Source organism: Diabrotica undecimpunctata, chromosome 1 (genome assembly GCF_040954645.1).
Source record: "Diabrotica undecimpunctata isolate CICGRU chromosome 1, icDiaUnde3, whole genome shotgun sequence".
Classification (NCBI taxonomy): Eukaryota; Metazoa; Arthropoda; class Insecta; order Coleoptera; family Chrysomelidae; genus Diabrotica; species Diabrotica undecimpunctata.
Window position 1 is genome coordinate 189,586,059 of NC_092803.1, and position 19,773 is coordinate 189,605,831.

Genomic DNA, 19,773 nt, shown 5'->3' on the forward strand with positions numbered 1-19,773 from the left:
TCTTTCGTAACATATAATGAGGTTTGTTTTAGTTTATTTATATTAATAATAATTTATTTCATAGAAGGCAATATATTAAACAATAGAATGCATGAACGCATGAACGCCTGTCTCTTTTCTCCAAAAATTGTATTCTCCATTAACATTACAACGTGTTTCCACGTACATTGGTGGAAGAAATCAAAGACAGATGGGAGAGTTAAAGGCATTTTTCTTTACCAACCAATTTTCCTACTTTATAGTGGTGACACGTTACATAGATTAACTTTTATTACATTAACTTTTAATGACAGAAAATAAACACCACTATGTAATACTGAACTGTGTTCACGCTCAATCCAAGACATATTTCGATTTATATTGGGATTTCTTAGGTAGCAGTGCCTCCAGCAGTAAGTTGTCGTTCCATCGTTTTCGTTTTCTTTCCACTGATCGTCTTTCTATTGGGGAAAAATTTCACGCCGTCGTTACTAAACAGGCTGCAGTGGCTAGGCCACTTAGAGCGAATGAACGAGATGGAGCCGTCGAAACACATTATCATCAAAGACCAGATGGAGTGAGGAGAGGAGGCGGGCCCAGAGCACAATTTAAGGACCAAGTGGGAGACGACATACGAGTTTTTTTTCTTTTTTTTTTTAATTGCCGTATTGCCAGATTCCAGTAAGAGCCGTAGAAGGTACCCATTGAATTCTGATAGGCAACGATGAAGGAAATCTTTTTTGGACATCTACGTCACGGAACAAGACACCCTGGCATCTTTCGGCCTAGTAGGATACTAAGCCAGAAGACCCGAGGGTAGTGCCGGATTAACCGTGCTCTGGCTAAAACTTTAACTACCGTTCCAGAGAGGTTGTTTTGCCACTCAATGGACAACTAAAATAAAAAACTAAAAATTTATAAATAATCATACCTTCTTCTTCTTTTTCTTCTTCTACTTCTTGGAGATCTTTCGATCTGTTTAATTCTGAAGCTGCCTCTGGTTAATTTCCTGGGAGGTAGATTGCCAACTATCCCTCCATCTTTTAGGTGGTCTTCCTGGAGGTCTTGAACCAGGCGGGTTATTTTCTAGGGCAATTTTTGGGAGTCTATTCTCATCCATTCGTCTTACATGACTGTACCACATCCTTTTACGCTGCCTTCCCCATCTTACAATATCTTAAATTTTGCACTGCTCTCTAACGTTTGTATTTCTCACCCTGTCTCTTCTTGTTTTGCCGACTATTGTTCTTAGGGTTTTCATCTCGGCAAGCCTTAGCATCTGTTTCGTTTTGTTGGTATCTTCCCGCACTTCTGTGCCATATGTCATGATCGGTCGTATGCAAGTCTTGTAGATTCTAATTTTACTATCTGTGCGCATATACGGATTTGACCAGACTATCTCCCGCAGACATCCCGACAATGCGGATGCTTTGGATGCAAATAATTATACCGATTACCGTAAATTAGAAAATGTTTCGGACGTTAGGCCATAAACTAATAAATAGTATTAACCATAAATTTCAGATCCCTGGCTCAATTTCCTCCTCTGTCCTCCTGCTCCTTTTTCTTCATCGCCCCATAAATCAGACAGTGTACTTCTCTCCATTCTTTCTCTCCTCTCAACATTATGTTTACAACGTGTCTTTCAACCAGCCCGAAACCCATTCGCCTCTCGAAATCTCCCCTCTCCTTTGCCCATCTCTGACAGTTAAAAATGTGGGGTGGAGCGTCCGGTACCCCACAAATAGTACAGTCTGCCGAGACAGATTTGCCTATTCTATTTGTGAAAGTGCCAAAACTACCATGTCCGGTCACGAAGTAGTTTAGTTTCTTGAACTTACATTCCCACCACGGCCTCAGATCGGGAATAAGCTCCTTCGTCCACTTTGCCTGTCCGCTATCACTCACCCATTCTCTTTGCCACTCTACTATCGTTCTTTCTCTCTCATTCTTATCTATATTTACATCCATCCTCCTCGCATACACCCTCGCTCGCTCTTTGCACAACAAAACGATAGGTATCAGCGTTCCAATGACATATAGAGCCTCATTTGAAACTGTCCTATATGCGCTAGATACCCTGAGGAGCATTCGCCTTTGCGAAGTCTCCATCAGCTTAGCGTATTTCGCAGTGTTTAGTACGCTACACCACACGGGGGCGTCGTATGTTACCACCGACTGGGAAACTCCATTTAACACCTTTCTTTTGATCCTACCTGGGCCTCCAATGTTTGGCATCAGCCGTATCAACCGTATATCAACGACATACGAGTGATAAGACTTCGAAATTGTAAAACCAAGGCGAAGGATAGAAAGGAAAAAAAGCTGATCCTAGAACAGGCCAAGACGCACTATGGATTATAGAGCCAATGATGATGAGACATGCTGTTATAACCATACATTGTGACTTTTTTGGTGAAATTATCATGTTCAAGTTTCTGGCGGTTATATTAAATTGGTAAAGCATACGATGTACATAATCTTTACTTTGAGAGATTAGTATTACGTGAATGAGTTCTTCTTCTACATTTACTTTTATTGTGCTGTTCTGGTATATACTTTCGATAGTTTTTTTTTAGATCCATGGCAAATAAATATGCCCGTTTGTTGTATTTCAATGATTTCTCTTACAGTTTCCTCATTATAAATATAGCGTCGGTGTATGATCTTCCCGACCTAAAACATTATTGTTCTTCTGCTAGTATTATAATGTCATTCAGTTTATTTGTGATCACTTAGTTAATTTTACTATTGTGTTTAAAAGGTTAATTCCTTTCTAGTTCTCCGGGTACGATTTGTCTACCTTTTTAAAGAGAGGCATTAGGGTGCTTGATCCTTATTCTTGTGGTATCTTATATACTAAAACGCTAAGCCCTTTTCTTGTCCACCACTTTACTCAAAAACCATATTAGATAATTAAAATATTTTTTCGGAATATTATTAGTATTACGTATGAGATTGTCAAGATATACTTTTGGTACAAAAATTCACTTCCGGTTTTGAGATGACCGGAAGTTAAAAATATACTAAAACGCTAAGCCCTTTTCTTGTCCACCACTTTACTCAAAAACCATATTAGATAATTAAAATATTTTTTCGGAATATTATTAGTATTACGTATGAGATTGTCAAGATATACTTTTGGTACAAAAATTCATTTCCGGTTTTGAGATGACCGGAAGTTAAAAATATACTAAAACGCTAAGCCCTTTTCTTGTCCACCACTTTACTCAAAAACCATATTAGATAATTAAAATATTTTTTCGGAATATTATTAGTATTACGTATGAGATTGTCAAGATATACTTTTGGTACAAAAATTCACTTCCGGTTTTGAGATGACCGGAAGTTAAAATTTACTTTAAGTTTTAGACCCCACAATGTATATATGGATCGAAAGGTCTCGTCGAGACGAATCTAAATATGCACTTCCGGTTGCGATTCGGCACCGGAAGTGACCCGAAACGCGCATAAAACGTCAAGATAAAGCAAATCTGACATCGGATTCGTGATCAGCATGCAAAATTAACTGCTAAATGATATCCATGTCGACATTTGATGAACTAAAAATTGCATTCCGGTTTTGAGGTCGACTTCCGGTTTCGTTTTTATTAGTCAAATCAATAGAAAATTCAACGTAGAGTTCAAAAATGTAAGTTCACGAAATTATCATTTATAGTTTTTGAGTTATTGATAAAAATATTTTTACTTCCGGTCATTGTATATATTGTATATTTTTCTCGCAAAATAAAAATTTCATTTAAAAAACTCGATGTCGAGTTGGTCCGCTAGTTTTGTTTTGTTATAATATTTTTTTGATTAGTTTTAATAGTTGTTTGGTCAGATTTAATTTATGCCTTCTGGTGAATAATACGCAGATGCCGTTCTCTATGAAACAAATTATAGAAAGTCTCTGAAAGACAGAGGTATTTTGGATAGAGAAGAGAGACATAGTGGAAGTAAAAATACGTTTCATTGAGTTACTAATATACTAAATTTATATCAACATATTCTTCGGTACTAAAGAAAACTATTGTAAGAATACCCGTTTGAAATATCAAGAAATTGTTATCGAAAATAATTATTAGGTAAAATAAAATTTTTATTTTTCACATTATTGGCTTCGAAATCTATGTTTAGTCGTCATCGTACTAGACCCTTTCAGGTTGCATCACAAAATGTTTTCGGACTAAAAAGTGCATCACCAGTGTATTTCCTGAAATAAGTATTACCACTTTAAATAATGCAAACTTAAAGGTTAAATTTTGGCTAAGGTTGAAAAAGCAATGTGGTTAAATACTTACCAGGTATACATGAGTCAAGCCACTAAATATTTGGCTAAAAACTCTTAAAATGGTACTAAATATATTGTGTGTTACCTACATTTTTGTTGAAAATATGGTGTGATGTTAAAGTTTATACCACACCTACTTACCATATGATTTTCAGGTATCAAATGTTGATTACAAACATACAGAAAAATGCCTTAAGAACCTTTTATTTATCCCGAGTACAGCAGGTATATGTATTGATGGTTGCCTACTTATATCCAAAATATTCTCTTTATCTCATTCCATTTCAATAATTATTATACAATTTTCAAACATAATATTTTAAGTTAAATTACACATTAGCTCCACATTACAATATAACTCTTCCTTACTTTTATTTAGTAGGTTTCTGCAGCTACTCTTTATACACACAAGACAGTTCAACCATCAGTCTCATTTACAACATAAAGGGCCTTATCAATATTTCTTTTACCCTTGTTCTATTGGGTACATTTATTAATGCTAGCTGAGCTTAGGCGCAAAATTTCGGGCCAATGCTTTTTAAATGCAATCATTTTTTCGAATTCTGAGAAAACTAACAAATATTTTTGAAAAATTTAAACGCAGAATGAAAGATTACATTATTACCGAGGGCCGAAAGTCCCTTAGAATAAACAAAAAGTTTTTTTGAATGAGATATTTGAAATTAAAAATCACACTAAATTTTCTCTTTTTTTTCACCCCTGTAACTTATTAAAATAAACATTATAGAAGTTTTCAGGGACTGTCGGCTCTCAGTAATAATATATTCTTTCATTCTGCGTTTAAATTTTTCATAAATACTTATTAGTTTTTTTAAGATTCGAAAAAAATGAATGCATTTAAAAAGCATTGGCCTGAAATTTTGCGCATACGCTCTTAAAATTCCAAATTTTTAAAGTCTTTCCATACCTACAATTGTTTCATAATGTTCAAACATAATTTTCAGGGTATATCACACTTCAACCCGAACATATTAATGTTTGCTACTACTTTTAAAAGGGACAATAAATAAAATGTACCATTTTAAGGGTTTTTACCGAAATATTTAGTGGCTTGTCTCATGTTCACCTATTAATAAAAATACTTATGATGGATTTTTTAATCCGAAAACGTTCTGTGATGTAGCTCGAAAGGGTCTTTTAATTATTATATATCTTTTATAAAGGATTTTAAATTAAAACTTTTGTGATTCATGGTATACAGCCAACTACAGGAATTTTATTTTAATTGTGGACATTATTTTTTATTTATAAACATACAATATATTCTTACTTAAAAGACAACTGTTCTGAAGATATTTTTAATAAACTGATCATATATTTAAACGACTGTGGGTCTCTCAGCAAGCATTTTTCGATAAAGTGATTTAAATCAAATCTACCTGATATGAGAACTTGTAGTTTTTTTTGGGAAGGGTATTTCTGGACAACCTATATTAATATTCTGTTTTTTTTTTAATTTTTGAATCCTACAGCTGTTAGCCCACAACGGTCCTGTTTCTCAATCAGGATACACAAACTATCTATGTTAATACATATATTGTTATGCCTCGTAAGTACCGGAAAAATGCGAACAGACCTGGACGAAATATTAACGATGGTGACAATATAAAAATCACGTGTCTCGTGTCCACTCTTATTTTTTAAGAATTTGATAGGTGTATTGTTTTGTTGACTGGTGTTGATTGCGAATTATTGATTAATTAGTCCAATTGTGTTGGTGTGTCGTTTTCATTTTATTATTTATGAAGTGTCACTTTCGCCCCAAAAACAGTTTAAATGAAATCGCTAGAAAAAAGGAATGTGAAAAAATTGGAAGGTATTAATAGAACATGAACGTATTTTAGTCACCCCTTAATTTAAATGGTTAAAAGCTTTATGATAGGATGCATTAAGCTGTTCTGAGCATATTTAGTGTGTGCTTCTAGCACCACACAAATTGCGTACAGATTACCATGTCTCTCATACTTATAAATGCTTTATTTATAATTTTATGCACGTGATTTTCTAAATTAACCAGTTAAATCTACGTGTGCGATACGTTTTATATCCCATTTTATGACAACGTTCACTTAACATATATGATTTTATATAGGTACCTACCGTTAGTGTCAGTTTCAAAAGTTTTTTTGCATTTATCATTTAATACTTTTTTACTATTCTCTGGTATTAGGCCAGTAAAGAAAAAAAAACAGCTCAAAAAAATCTTATACAGGTTTTTAAAAGTTCTAAAAGGTCTATAAGAGATAGCTGATGACAAATCCTTCAAGACGTACAGCTGATTTTGCTTTGTATGTTTTTAAACAATCATAAAAAGTGAAAAAATAATTTTTCCTTATAACTTGCTTTTCATACATTTTAGAGAAAAATGGTTTAAATAAAAGTTGTAGATTTTAAAAAATTCTTTAATTTGCTAGTTTCTAAACTAAAATACATAAAGCATTGATTGAGATAATTCCAAAAAACCCTTATTTTTGCAGTAATTTATAAATATTAATACCTTTGTTTTTTGCATAATGACATGTAATATAACTACTTGAAATTATGACAATTACTGAGTTATTGAAGTGTGCTAAATTTCAACTAGATCGACCAAATAGTTTGTAAGTTATTCAATTTGTTTATCTCGGATAGTAATTATTTAAAAAATTGTACTTGCGCAAAAAATTACTTGCCTTGACGCTAGAGGTATTTAGCAGATCGAAAAAATCGATTCTTTGAGGCTTTAATTTAATTAATTTTAATTTAAATTTAACATTTTATCAAAATTATTATTAATAACACTGTTTGAAAAAGGCTGACTTTTTAGCTTAGGTGTACACATTTTTTAACTATGATATTGATATGATTTTTTATGCCACTCGCTTGGAAATACGCTCAGTGAAAAGATGGTGAAAAAACACAATTAAAAAAAACGAATCTTCTATGACCAATAGAAATAAAAATGGGATTTTTTTTTTAATATTTGTTTTATTATTCTTAATATTCGGTCACATCATGAGGAACAGCGAAAGATATGGTTGCTGCAATAAATTCTACAAGGAAACGTAGAAGGAAAACGAGGACCAGGAAGGCGAAGGATTTCCTGGCTAAAATCTACGCACGTGGTTCAACACAACACTCACAAATCTTTTCAGAGCAGCAGTTTGCAAAATACAGATTGTCATGATGTTTGCCAACATCCGAAACGGAATGGCACTACAAGAAGCAGAATATTTTTAACGTATGAGCTTATTTAATAGCCAATTATACATTTTAAATTTTCCACGTTAAAATGGCAACTTAAACACATTTCATAACAGCATACATGGTGTTTCGATAACCACGCCATAAATTAGAAGATGCCTTTAAAACATGTGTGTGGGAAAAGTTTCTTAACTTGTACCTCGAATCTTATTTCACTAGTAAGTTGTGGTTTCTATTACTTCAAGATAAGTTGCCAACCAATAGAACCCACATGTTTTGTTAACACCTTTGAGTTCTTGGATAAACAGAGACGAAAGCGACATTTTAGTTTTTTTCGGTAAATAGGCTAATTAGCCTCCCAAGAGGTCAAAGCCAAGCCAAGATGCTTCCTGTTAGTTCTCACAACTCTAATTGCCACAAATGGGTGAGTGATCACAATTGTGTCGAGGTACGCCATTCAATTATTTTCTTTTATTTACATATACCTATTTTATTTCATTTTTAATTAACCAACTATTTCAATACGTCCAATTAAGAGCTGGAAATTGAACATATTATTAACGAAGATCCAAGTTTAATGATCCATTTTATTAATGGCATATATTGAGAAGGAGTAAAAAGAAATAACCCGTTAAAGTGATGGTACTCGTAAAATATCATCTGTTTAAAAATATTTCGGACGTTTCAAGCTTGAACGCCTTTTCTATCAGTATCATGTCGTGCAGGATTTAGCCATACACCACCAATGCAACGAAAGTACAGTATTAATCCACACCCGCTTGCACAACTGCTTTATAAGCCAATGTATTAGTTGTGATTTGCCTTCTTTCTACAACATAAGTAGAGAGCCAGACATTGGAATTGGTTAAGTATGAAGACTTGGAATAAATAATCCTTCGTCGAAACAATTTCTAAGTCGAAGTGGTAATAATAAATGCTCGATAATTTAAAAACACTTTATTTTATGTTTCAATGTTACAAAAAAGATACTTATTGCAAATGTATTTAACTAATATTAACTTTTTACTTTTCTGCTATATACGAAAAGAAATTTACGGAGTGCGCGTACATTAGCGAAGTGATTGAATTTTTGCTGTGAGCTTGGCGAATAGAAGTGTCCGAAATGCGATGCGATTATGCAGTATCGAAAAGCCGGGATAAACTGTCCCTTACGGGAACCGAAAGCGGAATCAGTAATTACCGTTCCAATCCACTATTTTATAGGAAAAGAGCAAAGCCGTCAAATTTAACGGCTGTAACGAACTTTAATGTATTTTAATACAGTTGGTTTTTTTGTCATATATTTACTGAGAAAATGCCTAAATAAAATGATAAACTGAAATATTGATTGCCCTTTAAATAAGAATTCAGAACAATAAATAACTAATGACACACTTCTAGGTAAACATTAAGTCTGCCTTTTAGCGAAGGTAAGTTTTAGCTAACTTTAAGCGAACGGTATTTTAAACTTGTTTTTTAAACATTTCATGACCAGTTGTGGTCGTAAAAACGAAACCTTTTTACTGATATTTGTATATCGAGTAAAGGAGAATCGGCGGTATGATAAATAGAAGCGTATTTTTCGTTATTAATGGTAACAGAAAGATTAAGGGATTATTGATGATATAATTAAACCGTGATTGTTGGCGTATCAGAATATGACGCGATTGTTCGCCTATGAGCGCAGCGCTCAGTCGCCATTTTCTTCTCATTTATTATATTTTATTAGGATATTCAATAATTAAAGAAACTTAATCGGTTGCTGGTTCTTTAAAAGTTTTATTAGTGATAAATAACATGAATGTATGTACTTTTTATTATTGAAATAATACATATAGAAAAAATTGTATAACATAAAAGAAATGTTAAGAAACATTCAAAGAAACTTTATTCACTCAAATAGCATTTATTGTGGTATATTTGACATATTCTAATTATATGTTCACCACAAATAGGTTTTGAATAATCTGCATACCTTGAAGTGGTTTTTCTATTTTTACTCCGCGGACAGTAAAAACATTTGACTCTATCTTTAGTTTCTGCAGTTGCTACTGAAATTTCTTCATCAGGAAGACCTACTTGGCATCTTATTTGAAGTCGTAATAATATTGGCAATGTTGTTATTGATGCACGACTTATCAGGTGAGGTCTGATGAGATCTGTACTAATTTCTCTTAGATATTTACGGCGTTCTAATTTAGTATTAGTATTCTTCTTATTCTTCTTCCTCTTTAGAAGCAATTCTGCTTGTTCATTAGCGGATTAATATCTCTATGGAAGGTTGTCACTCCATCTTTTGCACGGTCGCCCGATACTTCTTCTGCCGATTGTGACTTATCTCTTACTATTTTGACGACACGGGTCTCCTCGATTCTGCTTATGTGGTTCTTCCATTCTTTTTTTCTATTTTATGTCCATTCATTTATACACTGTACGTTAAATTTTCTTCTGTCTTCACTTCTCTTTCGATCTCTCAGCGTATTTCCTGTAATTCTTCTCAGTACTCTCCTTACTGCCGTTTCCAATAGCCTTTGTGTTTTGGCCGTTTCTAGTAGCCTTTGATGATACCATCAATTTCTATTTTACATCTGGTTGTCATATTAAATTCTTTTGATCTTATGTTAAATCTTTGGACCACTCTTTGCAGACTATCTTCATCTTGGGCTATCAATATTACGTCGTCTGAGTAACAGAATATTTTTATTTCTTTGTTTCCCATTCTGTATCCTCTTCCTTTGTTAACGCTTTTAATGATGTAATCCGTGATCAAATTGAAGAGCATTAGGCTCAATGAATCCCTTTGTCTTATTCCGCTGCCTATTTCTAGAGATTCTGTAAGTTGTCCATCTATTCTGACTTCCATTTTGTTGTTTTGGTAGATGGTTTCGATAGGTTTTATAATATTTAGGAAATTATACAGAAGATGGATCACATCTTTGAGTCTTACTCTGTCAAACGCTTTCTTTAGGTCAATCAGACACAGAAATGCTGGTCTATTATAGTCTAGTGTAGTATTATTATTGCTATAATAAATTACCTGACTATTTATTCCTGCAATATTCATCAATGAAAAAAAGGACTGTAAGTGACCATCGGCAACTTATTCGAGAAACGGAGCAATTACATTTTATCTGGTCCACAACATCCACTGCTCCCTTTGTCGTACTGTAGAAGGTTATAACCTGCAGCTTAAAGTTTTCACCCGTTTCTTCATCAATTGTGTCATCATAATGAAACGTAGATAAAATAAGAACATTTTTGTTTTTCTTGGGAATGTATGATAGTAAAAGACAGTCTTTACCATAACCAAAAATGCTGCTGTTTAGTGGTCTTCCTTTTTTAGCTACAAAAAAAAAGAATTTGTGGTTTATTCTTTCTCAGAGTTCCTACTAGAGTTATCTTGTAATTATGTAGCAAGTCATTAGCCAGTGGAATGGACGTAAACCAGTTGTCGCAAGTAATGTTGCGTCCAGTATAGGCAATTGGTTCTATCACACATTTAATCACACTGCTAGGACTATTATCTACCTCAAAGTCGTCTTCTGGCTGCTTTCCAGCATATATTTCCAACTTTGCTGTATAAAAAGTTTACGAATCGACAAGTGCGAACATTTTTATCCCATATTTTGCCGACTTATTGGATATATATTGACGAAAGCTGCATTTTCCCCGAAAGCCCTTAAGCATCTCGTCAATGCTGCAATACATTCCAACTGTATAGCAAGCCATGTACTTTTCCAAAAACTCGTCGAAAACTTTTCTAATGGGTGCAAGTTTGACATGCTTTCGCCGTTCTGCTCTGGACTGGATATCGTCAAAGCGTAGTGCACGAAGGAGGATATAGAATCGCTTTTTTGACATAACTATCCGAAAACATTCAGGAGCTGTTCTATTCGTAGCCCAAAGATCATCCGAATTACCGAGAACGTACCAGCTAAGTACAACAAGCCAAATAGTGATTTTAATTTAGTGGTGAGGTATTTATGCTTGCCGGCAATGTTTTTACACGTAAGTACCTCCTACATACTACCATTAGAGATCACACTGCACTGAGTCTGGATGTCGGTTGTTTTCTGACTACTTTTGTAGCCTTAAAAATAATCCCACTGAGCGCTGTGCTCACCACGCGAACAATGACGGGTTAAGACTTTAACAGTACTGTTTCCCGTACTCCGCCGCTAGGAGGCACTTATTCGGGTTATGGTGTAAGGCTAACTGTTACAAAAAAAAGAAAACACTTAACATCAATCCAGACGTCGTGTAGTTGAAATATTCCCTACCGCTTCTTGAATATTGTTCCTACACTTGTCCAACTGTTTGCTAGTTGTTGTTAGACCCCATTGATTATGGTTTTACTTTCAATACAGTTTAAAAATATTTTCAATATTTGGGAGCTTTGTGAAGTTTACTGTTGTTGCGAGTCGTTTCGAAGTGTTTAAATTCTTTCTCTCCAAATATTTTCTATGACTGCCGTCTGCGTTGATGAACAAAATTTCGAAAGTCATTCCTGGTCTTGACGAATAATTGTACTTCGTTGTGTATGCCCTGGTTCTCTAAGTTACGTCACATAGGCACGTTCCTGTTGACAGTTCCTGTTCTTTTTTTGTTAATGTCATTTCTATATTCGAAATGTGTTTCCCTATTTATAAATTTTTTAGAGATACCACTTTAATCGTGTTTACAAAGAAAACAAACATAAGTAATAATTTTTATTTTTGTAGATACAATGTTTGAGATACTCACTATATTGTACATATAACTCAAAAAAATCAGATCTTTTGATTTTTACAAAAAAATAAATTAAACATACATTATTTAACAAATCTTACATTCAGTACAGACTCTCCCTTAAAATACAAGAACAGTTTTTCTTTAAATGTTTCAATTGTACTTTATCCTTGAGTCTTTTTAAAATACCTACCTAAAACCATACATACATGTGAATGGAGATGTTCAAATGATATTAAATTAATAATGAGTGAAAGTTAAAATCGTGATCGAAAACATTTTGAAATACATCATTTGTAAAATAATTTGTAATTAATGACAAACAAATATGTACCTTAAACTGCTACGCTGCCAAAATGGCAAAGAAATGACCGTTATTGTGCGGTACTACGAGCTAGTAACAAAAAAACTAACTTAATACCTCATCCACACATTTACAAACTAACAAACTAAAGTTTTGGTAATACTAAAGCCACAATACTGAGAATTATTTAAAAATATCTACTAACATTAACAAATAATACTAGCTCTGCCACTTCGCCAAAACTTCAGCTGTCACACGGTTTACATACCATACTTGAAACCTACATCTAAAACCACTTTCTCACGGCAACAGTCTGGGATTAAATCTACCTATATGTAAAATCAACCCCGTGGGATTATGCCTGACAAAGTAGAGAAAAGGTCTGTCAAATTTCAGCCTCGGAAGCTCTGGTTTTCTTGCTTGTCTTGGCCTCAGGGGCAGTGGCAAGTCCAGATAGCTGAGGTCATGAAGGGGATCCTGGAAATCGCTAGCCGTGAGATCCCTCGCGAAATGATCGTTCATCTGCATAAATGGTAGTAATCTAAAAAACACAGAAGAGGATTTTACTATACAAATACTGTTTATACATCTTGAATATTAGGTTACGAATTTAATCTACACCTAATAAAAATTTGTTTTTTAATAGGAAAATAAATAAAAAATAATTTTTTGTCGGGGTACTGACCCAGCCATGTTGCAAATGGGTTTTTTGGCTACTATAAACATACTTTATACATTATAAATACAAAAATGCCCGTCGGAGGCATATAATAGTTATTAACAAATAAGGGTCAAAATGGCAGTTTTTCGGTTTAAATCGCTACAGGCAAAAATAGGGCAATTTAATATATTATTTAGAGTATTCACCGTTCAGTAGAAGCTCAAGGGTTTAAAATGACAGTTTTTAAATTGTTTTCTAATCATTTGTTGCTTTGTAAATTGCAAAATAAGGCTAAAATTTCGAAAATCAAAAATTTCTCCGACATCTAAGATTTGATGACTGTAAATAATGACAAGAAACCAGAAAAGCTGTAGATAAACTAGCTCCAATTCGAAATGTTTTTTGCCAAGCGAATGAAAACTACATCAATAATTTCAACCCATCTCAATACATGACTATAGACGAGATGTTAGTAGCGTTTCGTGGGAACTGTCCATTTTTACAGTATATACTCTTCAAGCTTGCTAAGTACGGGATTAAGATATTCTTAGCAGATGCTAAAATGTGTTATACCACTAATATGCAGGTATATGTCAATAAACGACAAAATGGTTCTCCATTTGAACCTAGTAACTTTGCTATTTTGCTATTGATGTGGTTAGTAGACTCGTTCAGCCAATTAGTAAATCTAATCGAAATATAACCACTGATAACTGGTTCACCGGTTGGAGAAGCCTGTTGAAGGAGGCCAAGGCCCGATTTGGGCTGTAGCGCCATTGGATGGATGGAACTGGTTCACCAGTATTGAATTATGCAAAAGACTCAATGAGCATAAATTAACATTCTTCGGTAAAATACGAAAAAATAAGAAACAGCGCCCTTCCCAGTTTACTGAAGATCAAGGTAGACCAAGTCCATCAAGTATGTTTGCATTTAGGAAAAATTATACTTTAGCATCACACGTTTCAAAACTGGAGAAAAACGTTGTTCTGGTATCTTCCATATATGACGATGACGAGATCGATGGAACTATACAAAAATCTATGATAATTATTGACTATAACAAAACGAAGGTAGGAGTTGACATGGTAGATCAGTTATCATCAAAATACAATGTAGCTCGCAATACTAGAAGATAGCCGATGGGGTGGTCTTTTACACCCTACTCAATGTGATAGAAATTAACGCATTTGTAATTTACAAATGTAATCAAAAAAAAAAATAAAGCATACCGCAGAAGAAGTTTTTTGACAAAACTATCCAGAGGTCTCATAAAAAAACATGTGATAAGAGGACAAGCAGATCAACACATACCACGTCCCATCCGAGAAAGAATACAAAAAATATGGAAGCTACCCACAGAAACGCATCAGAGACATGAGGAGTTGTTACAAGTTGGGCGTTGCCAAATTTGTACCTCTAACCAAAATAAGAAAACCGAATATAGCTGCAAAATTTGAAGTAAATTCCTCTGTCTCGAACATGTTACCTCTGTTTGTAGTCAATGCTTTGAGGGAAGATTAAACTAGGACTTTTGTGATTTTGATTCATTTTGTTTGTATTTGCGTAAGAAATGTCTGTTTTATATTTATTAACGATTAAGCAATTACTTGTTCTATAACTTTTTTAAGTTTTTTGTTTAAACATTTTTGTAAACTATTATATCTAAGCCCTTTATTAAGTAAAATTACTTGAAAAGTGTGTGTTTATAAGAATATATAAAGCAATATGTCTCTATCGGTCCAACAGACCCAGGTCACCAGTAATGTGTAAATTTCTTACGTAAGAGCAACCTAACTAGCGCCATTTTGAAGTTCAAGGTTTATAGATTATGTGTAAAAGTATCCGTAAACTTTGAACTTTAGGAGAGTGGTCAGTAAAGCTTTAAAAATGAAGTCCTAACGAAATCGGCTCAGGCCCGGTGGAGGGGAATTATAAAATCCGTGCACTCAAAAAATGAAATTGATTCTTCAAACACACAAGTTTACTCATACTTTTACACATAAACCCTGACTGAGTCTGTATCCCGAACATGGTATTGTTTGCCTTGTTTCCCTGGTTAGTTATCTGAATTCCATTGTAAAGTCTCTATATAGTAAAAGATTTTGAATAAAGAAATCCTTTCTCTTACTTTCCGTTTCTTCCTGCTCTATTGGGATAGATCTCCGAATGATGGTCTGTCCTGCGTTCACCACACGTCGTGAACTGATTAAGTTGGATAATATCTGAGATATATAGCTCATTAGGTACTCCATTCATGCCCATAAGATCAGCTTTTTCTTTGTTGAAAAGTTCTGTGAAGCCCATCTTGCTAAGCGCAAAAGTGGTATTGATGACTGATCTGTGGACTATTTTGGGAATTTGCACTTCAAGACCTGCTCTTGGTATTAGTGAGCGCAAAAGTCTCGACCAGGCTCCTACAATATAGGTAAATAAATTGAATATCGGTACATTCCAAATAATACTTTGATGCTTTACCTTTTTTAACAGAGCTCTCGACTAGACTCTTCTCTAACCTCGCTAGCCCATCTCCAGGCGCAGGCATACCTTGTTGACCAGGCATCACGAAAATAGTACTAACAGTCTTGGTCTTATCTCCGATAGCTACTGCTGTGGCATCCAAACTTGCTTCGTAGCCTGCTAAAAATCCTGATCTATAAAGAGCAGCAGGGATTGGAACAAGTCTTCTTTGCCTTATGCTGGGAAGCACAGTAAAATGCATTTCACTGTCCCGTTCTTCGGCCGAAGTAATACTGCAATCTGTCTGCAAAAAATATTTTAGGTCAAACATTATATAAACTAAAAACATGGAGGAGATCATATCATATGAATAAAACAACATTAGACAACGTGTGTATAGCCTATTTTTCGAAGATATGAGTAATCTCTCTTTTTAGTACTACTGTTACTAACCTGAAAAACATTAACACTAAGTCCTAATAGAGGTGGTTTCCCGGCAACGGACATATCAGTCAAGAATTCTGGGATTCTTCCTGAAGAATGCTTCTTCACTTGTAAATTCGTCCTTCTTCTTATAATGTCCCCAATTTCTGAGAAGTTGACCTCTTCGACGTATCCATCATAAAACGCTCGTACTCTTTCCTTGTAGAATGGTAAAATCCTTCCTCTGTTTTTATCGCTAAACATTTCTCGGATAATAGCAGATGTTACAATACCAGATCCTTTCTCTTCAGCTACGATTGATTCACCCACGTTTTTAAGCACCAAATGAGGATTAAAAGTTATCATGTCATCTAGTTTTAGTATTTCATTCATTTCTGCTGATGTAGAACCTCTGGCCCCTAAGAAAATCATCGCCAACAAAGATATGGCCCCGAAAGGTGACACAACAACACTTCTAGCATGACTTAAAGTATTAGTGCTAGTCTTCCAAAAATCAAATGCCAGTTCATTGTACAATTGAGAGAATTGGTAGATATCTCTTTCTAACGCAGAAGTACTATCTTCCAGACCAAAACCACTGAAGGGTTCAGCTTTTAAGTCAATAATTTGAGACGGTTCTAAAATCTCTGGATAAGTTTCTACAGAAGACAAAGGGTTTTCAAAAGTGTTTCCACTGTGAGGCGCAATAGTCGGTACCAAGGTCCAGTTGGTTTCTTTTTTATTCATCTCTGGTTCTTTTGAAGTACCTAATACTACTTTTGTAGACGTTGCAGGAACTGTTGTCGTTTGAATTTTAGTTGTCACAGTCAGTGGTTTAATTGTTGATCGTTCTGTAGTTCGTAATATATTTTGTTGTGTAGCTATAGGGTTATTCTCAGTGGTACTTTCTGGTTTTTTTATTGTCGTGGAAGAAGGTGTTTCGACACTGATAGTTTCAAGTACTACATGATTGGTATCATTGGGAGTTGTATAGGTAGACGGGCGTGAAGTAGTGGTAGTAGTAACTGGTTGTGGAGTAGTACTTTTGGTAGATTCATTTATAATAATATTAATTGAAGGTATATCGGTATTTTTGGTGTTTAGAATTAGCGATGTAATCTGCGTGGGTTCAATTAGTGGTATTCGTATACTATTATCATTTTGGTCATTAGCACTGTCGATTAATGTAATTGGACCGATAATTGTAGTACCGTTTAAATCAGGTAATTCAGTTTCAGTTGTTGTTTTTATTACTTCTTTAGAATTTTCTTCTTCAGTGATAGTTTCATTAGAAGCTTCCAACTTTGTACTCTTAATAGGTGCTCCGTTTAAATATTCTATTATAGGTTTAATATTGGTTTCTGTAGAAGTATTGTGAGGGAGAATGGTAACAACTTTTTCTGTTTGAGTTGACATGTATGTGTTGTTTAATACCGAAAATGTAGTAGGTATTATAGAAGTACTTTCAGTTTCACTAAAATCGTTAACAATTGAATTTGTATTGTCTTTTTCTGCAGGTAATAAAGGAATTTCCACTGTAAATATTTCTCCTACTGTAGTTAAAGTACTGCCAACAGTAGTTTCTTCCTTTAAAAAGAAGGTTGATGCATTTGTATCGGTAGAACTAATATTTTCTGTAGTAGTTTCGAATGTATCATTTGTAATTTCTGTTGGAGCGTTGTTCAAAAGCTGGTTCATTGTATCTCTCATAATTTCGCTATTGATATCATGAACCAATGGCGTCGCAAACAGTTGATTCAAAATTTCTGGTGCAGCTATTTTATCAATGGCGTTAATATCATCGATCAATGGTGGTGTAGTTGTGGTGTCTATCTCATTTTTGTCTGATGTACAGTTTATTGTTGATTCAACAGACTGTATTGTTAGTTCCTGCAAATTTGTTACGCTTTCTTCTGGCACATTTTTATTTGTGGACGAACTTGAAGCTGATTCCGTTATGAACCGTTCTTCTTCCGTTGTAGATAACTCTGTCGTAGATGTAAGTGGTTCAATCTTAATAAATTGAATCTCACTGGGCGTTGGCTTTGGAGAAGTGACAGTATCTATTTTAATAAATTTATCAGTTACAGGAAGATAAGTACTCTGAGTATCTTGGTATGAACCAGTAGTTCTGTCTAGTTTTTGCGCTGTTATTGTACTAATCGGAATATATTCTTTCGTACTGAAATCACTAATTGCATCTAAGTTTGTAGCAACTTCTTTGGATTCAGTGGTCAGTACTGTCGTTCTTTCAGCTTCTTTCGTTGGTTTTTCTGAAGTAACGGAAATAGTGGGTGATGTAGAAATGGCAGAAACAAAAGGATGAGAGGTATAAGTAGTAATAGAGGGTGATATATTTGTAGACGTTGAAGTAGCAGAAGATGAAAAGGTAGAGGTGATAGGAGATATTGGAATGAAGGTAGATTTAGAAGTTGTGGTAGAAGTTGCGAATGTAGAAGTTGATGGAGAAGTGGAAGGTGAGGTTGGTGTTGGTTGGTTGGTAGTGGAGGTAACGGGAGATGTTGAAGTAGAAGCGACCGTAGAAGTAGACGTAGAAGTGACTGTAGAGGTAGACGTAGAAGCAGCAGTAGTCGTAGATGTAGAGTAACTTGAAAGAGGAGGAAATCCAGAAACTTTGTTAGAAGCTGTTGTTGAAGGACTAGTTAAAGGCGTAGACCTAGGCGTGCTGTGATGTTTTTCAGTAGGTTCTATCATGATAGTATCTGGCGTTACATGCAAAGGCGGTTTTTCAGGAGTGATGTCAGCTCCAGAGTTTCCAAAAACTGCTGGAAGTATCATGTTCCAAGAATCTGATACATCTGGAGTGTCTAATGTAGGAAAACCTTCCAATTTAGTACTATGTATTTCCATTTCTTCTTTTAAAACATTCTGCACGTTACTCAGAACATCATTGACTCTTTTTTCTGGTATATAAGCCTCCGAAAACCCGGAATCGTATTCCAAACCGTCACTGTCACCTGTAGCTATGATCCCTTTGATTTCTTCTAATGACATTAATCGTCTAACTAGATTTCCATTATCGTCAAAAGTGTAAAACTCGTATCTATCTGGATTGAGGAGTTTTATAGGACTGGCCACATCGGAAGAACTTAAAGGTTTTTCCATCGGTTTGCCCAACGGATCGGAGTATATCGTTTTGGTTCCATTGCCAATGTCCATTACAACTGACACAGAAGTGACGACGCTAAAACAAAAATAGAAATATTAAAGCTAAATATGCAGGAATAAAAAAATATTTATTTAAGTAAAACATGCGGAAGAGATGAATAAATTATTAATTAAAAAATTAGTTTAATTTGTTTCCAACAAAATAAATCCTGATACGTTGCTCAGTTAATATCAGGTTCAAAATGACAGTATAGAGTAATTCGTCAATTGGTTGGTTTTTGACAGAAAAACTTCGCCAAAGTGAAGTTTTGAAGTGAAGCCACTATTGGAAATAATGGAAAAAATTTAGTTTAGAGCAATATTTAAGTTACTTTATTAGAAATGCTTAGTATTTTTTCATTTTCAATGGGTAAAAACTGCGTTGTTAAATTTGTTGTAATTATTTAACAAAAAAATAAAAGGGAAACAGCCTAATTTGATATAGAAGAAAACGTTTCGCCATCCGGTTAACTCATATGTCTACAGGTATCCAGTCTGTTATCCAGAACTGTCTTAGCGGCAAGGAATTTTCCTTCAATTATGATGCAAGGA

At 34.5% G+C, this 19,773-nt stretch overlaps 1 protein-coding gene across 1 annotated transcript in view; it reads right to left on the minus strand.

Annotated features, from left to right (window-relative positions):
• Nucleotides 1-12,160: 12,160 nt before the first annotated feature.
• Nucleotides 12,161-19,773, minus strand: part of LOC140432757 (uncharacterized) — a 32,875-nt gene continuing 25,262 nt past the window's right edge. The window contains exons 3-6 of the mRNA XM_072520843.1: nt 16,084-19,258; nt 15,649-15,934; nt 15,302-15,587; nt 12,161-13,050 (exon numbers count right to left, since the gene is read on the minus strand). Coding sequence (XP_072376944.1) covers nt 12,810-13,050; nt 15,302-15,587; nt 15,649-15,934; nt 16,084-19,258 — 3,988 coding nt within the window. The 3' untranslated portion in view covers nt 12,161-12,809. The remainder of the gene's footprint in view (nt 13,051-15,301; nt 15,588-15,648; nt 15,935-16,083; nt 19,259-19,773) is intronic.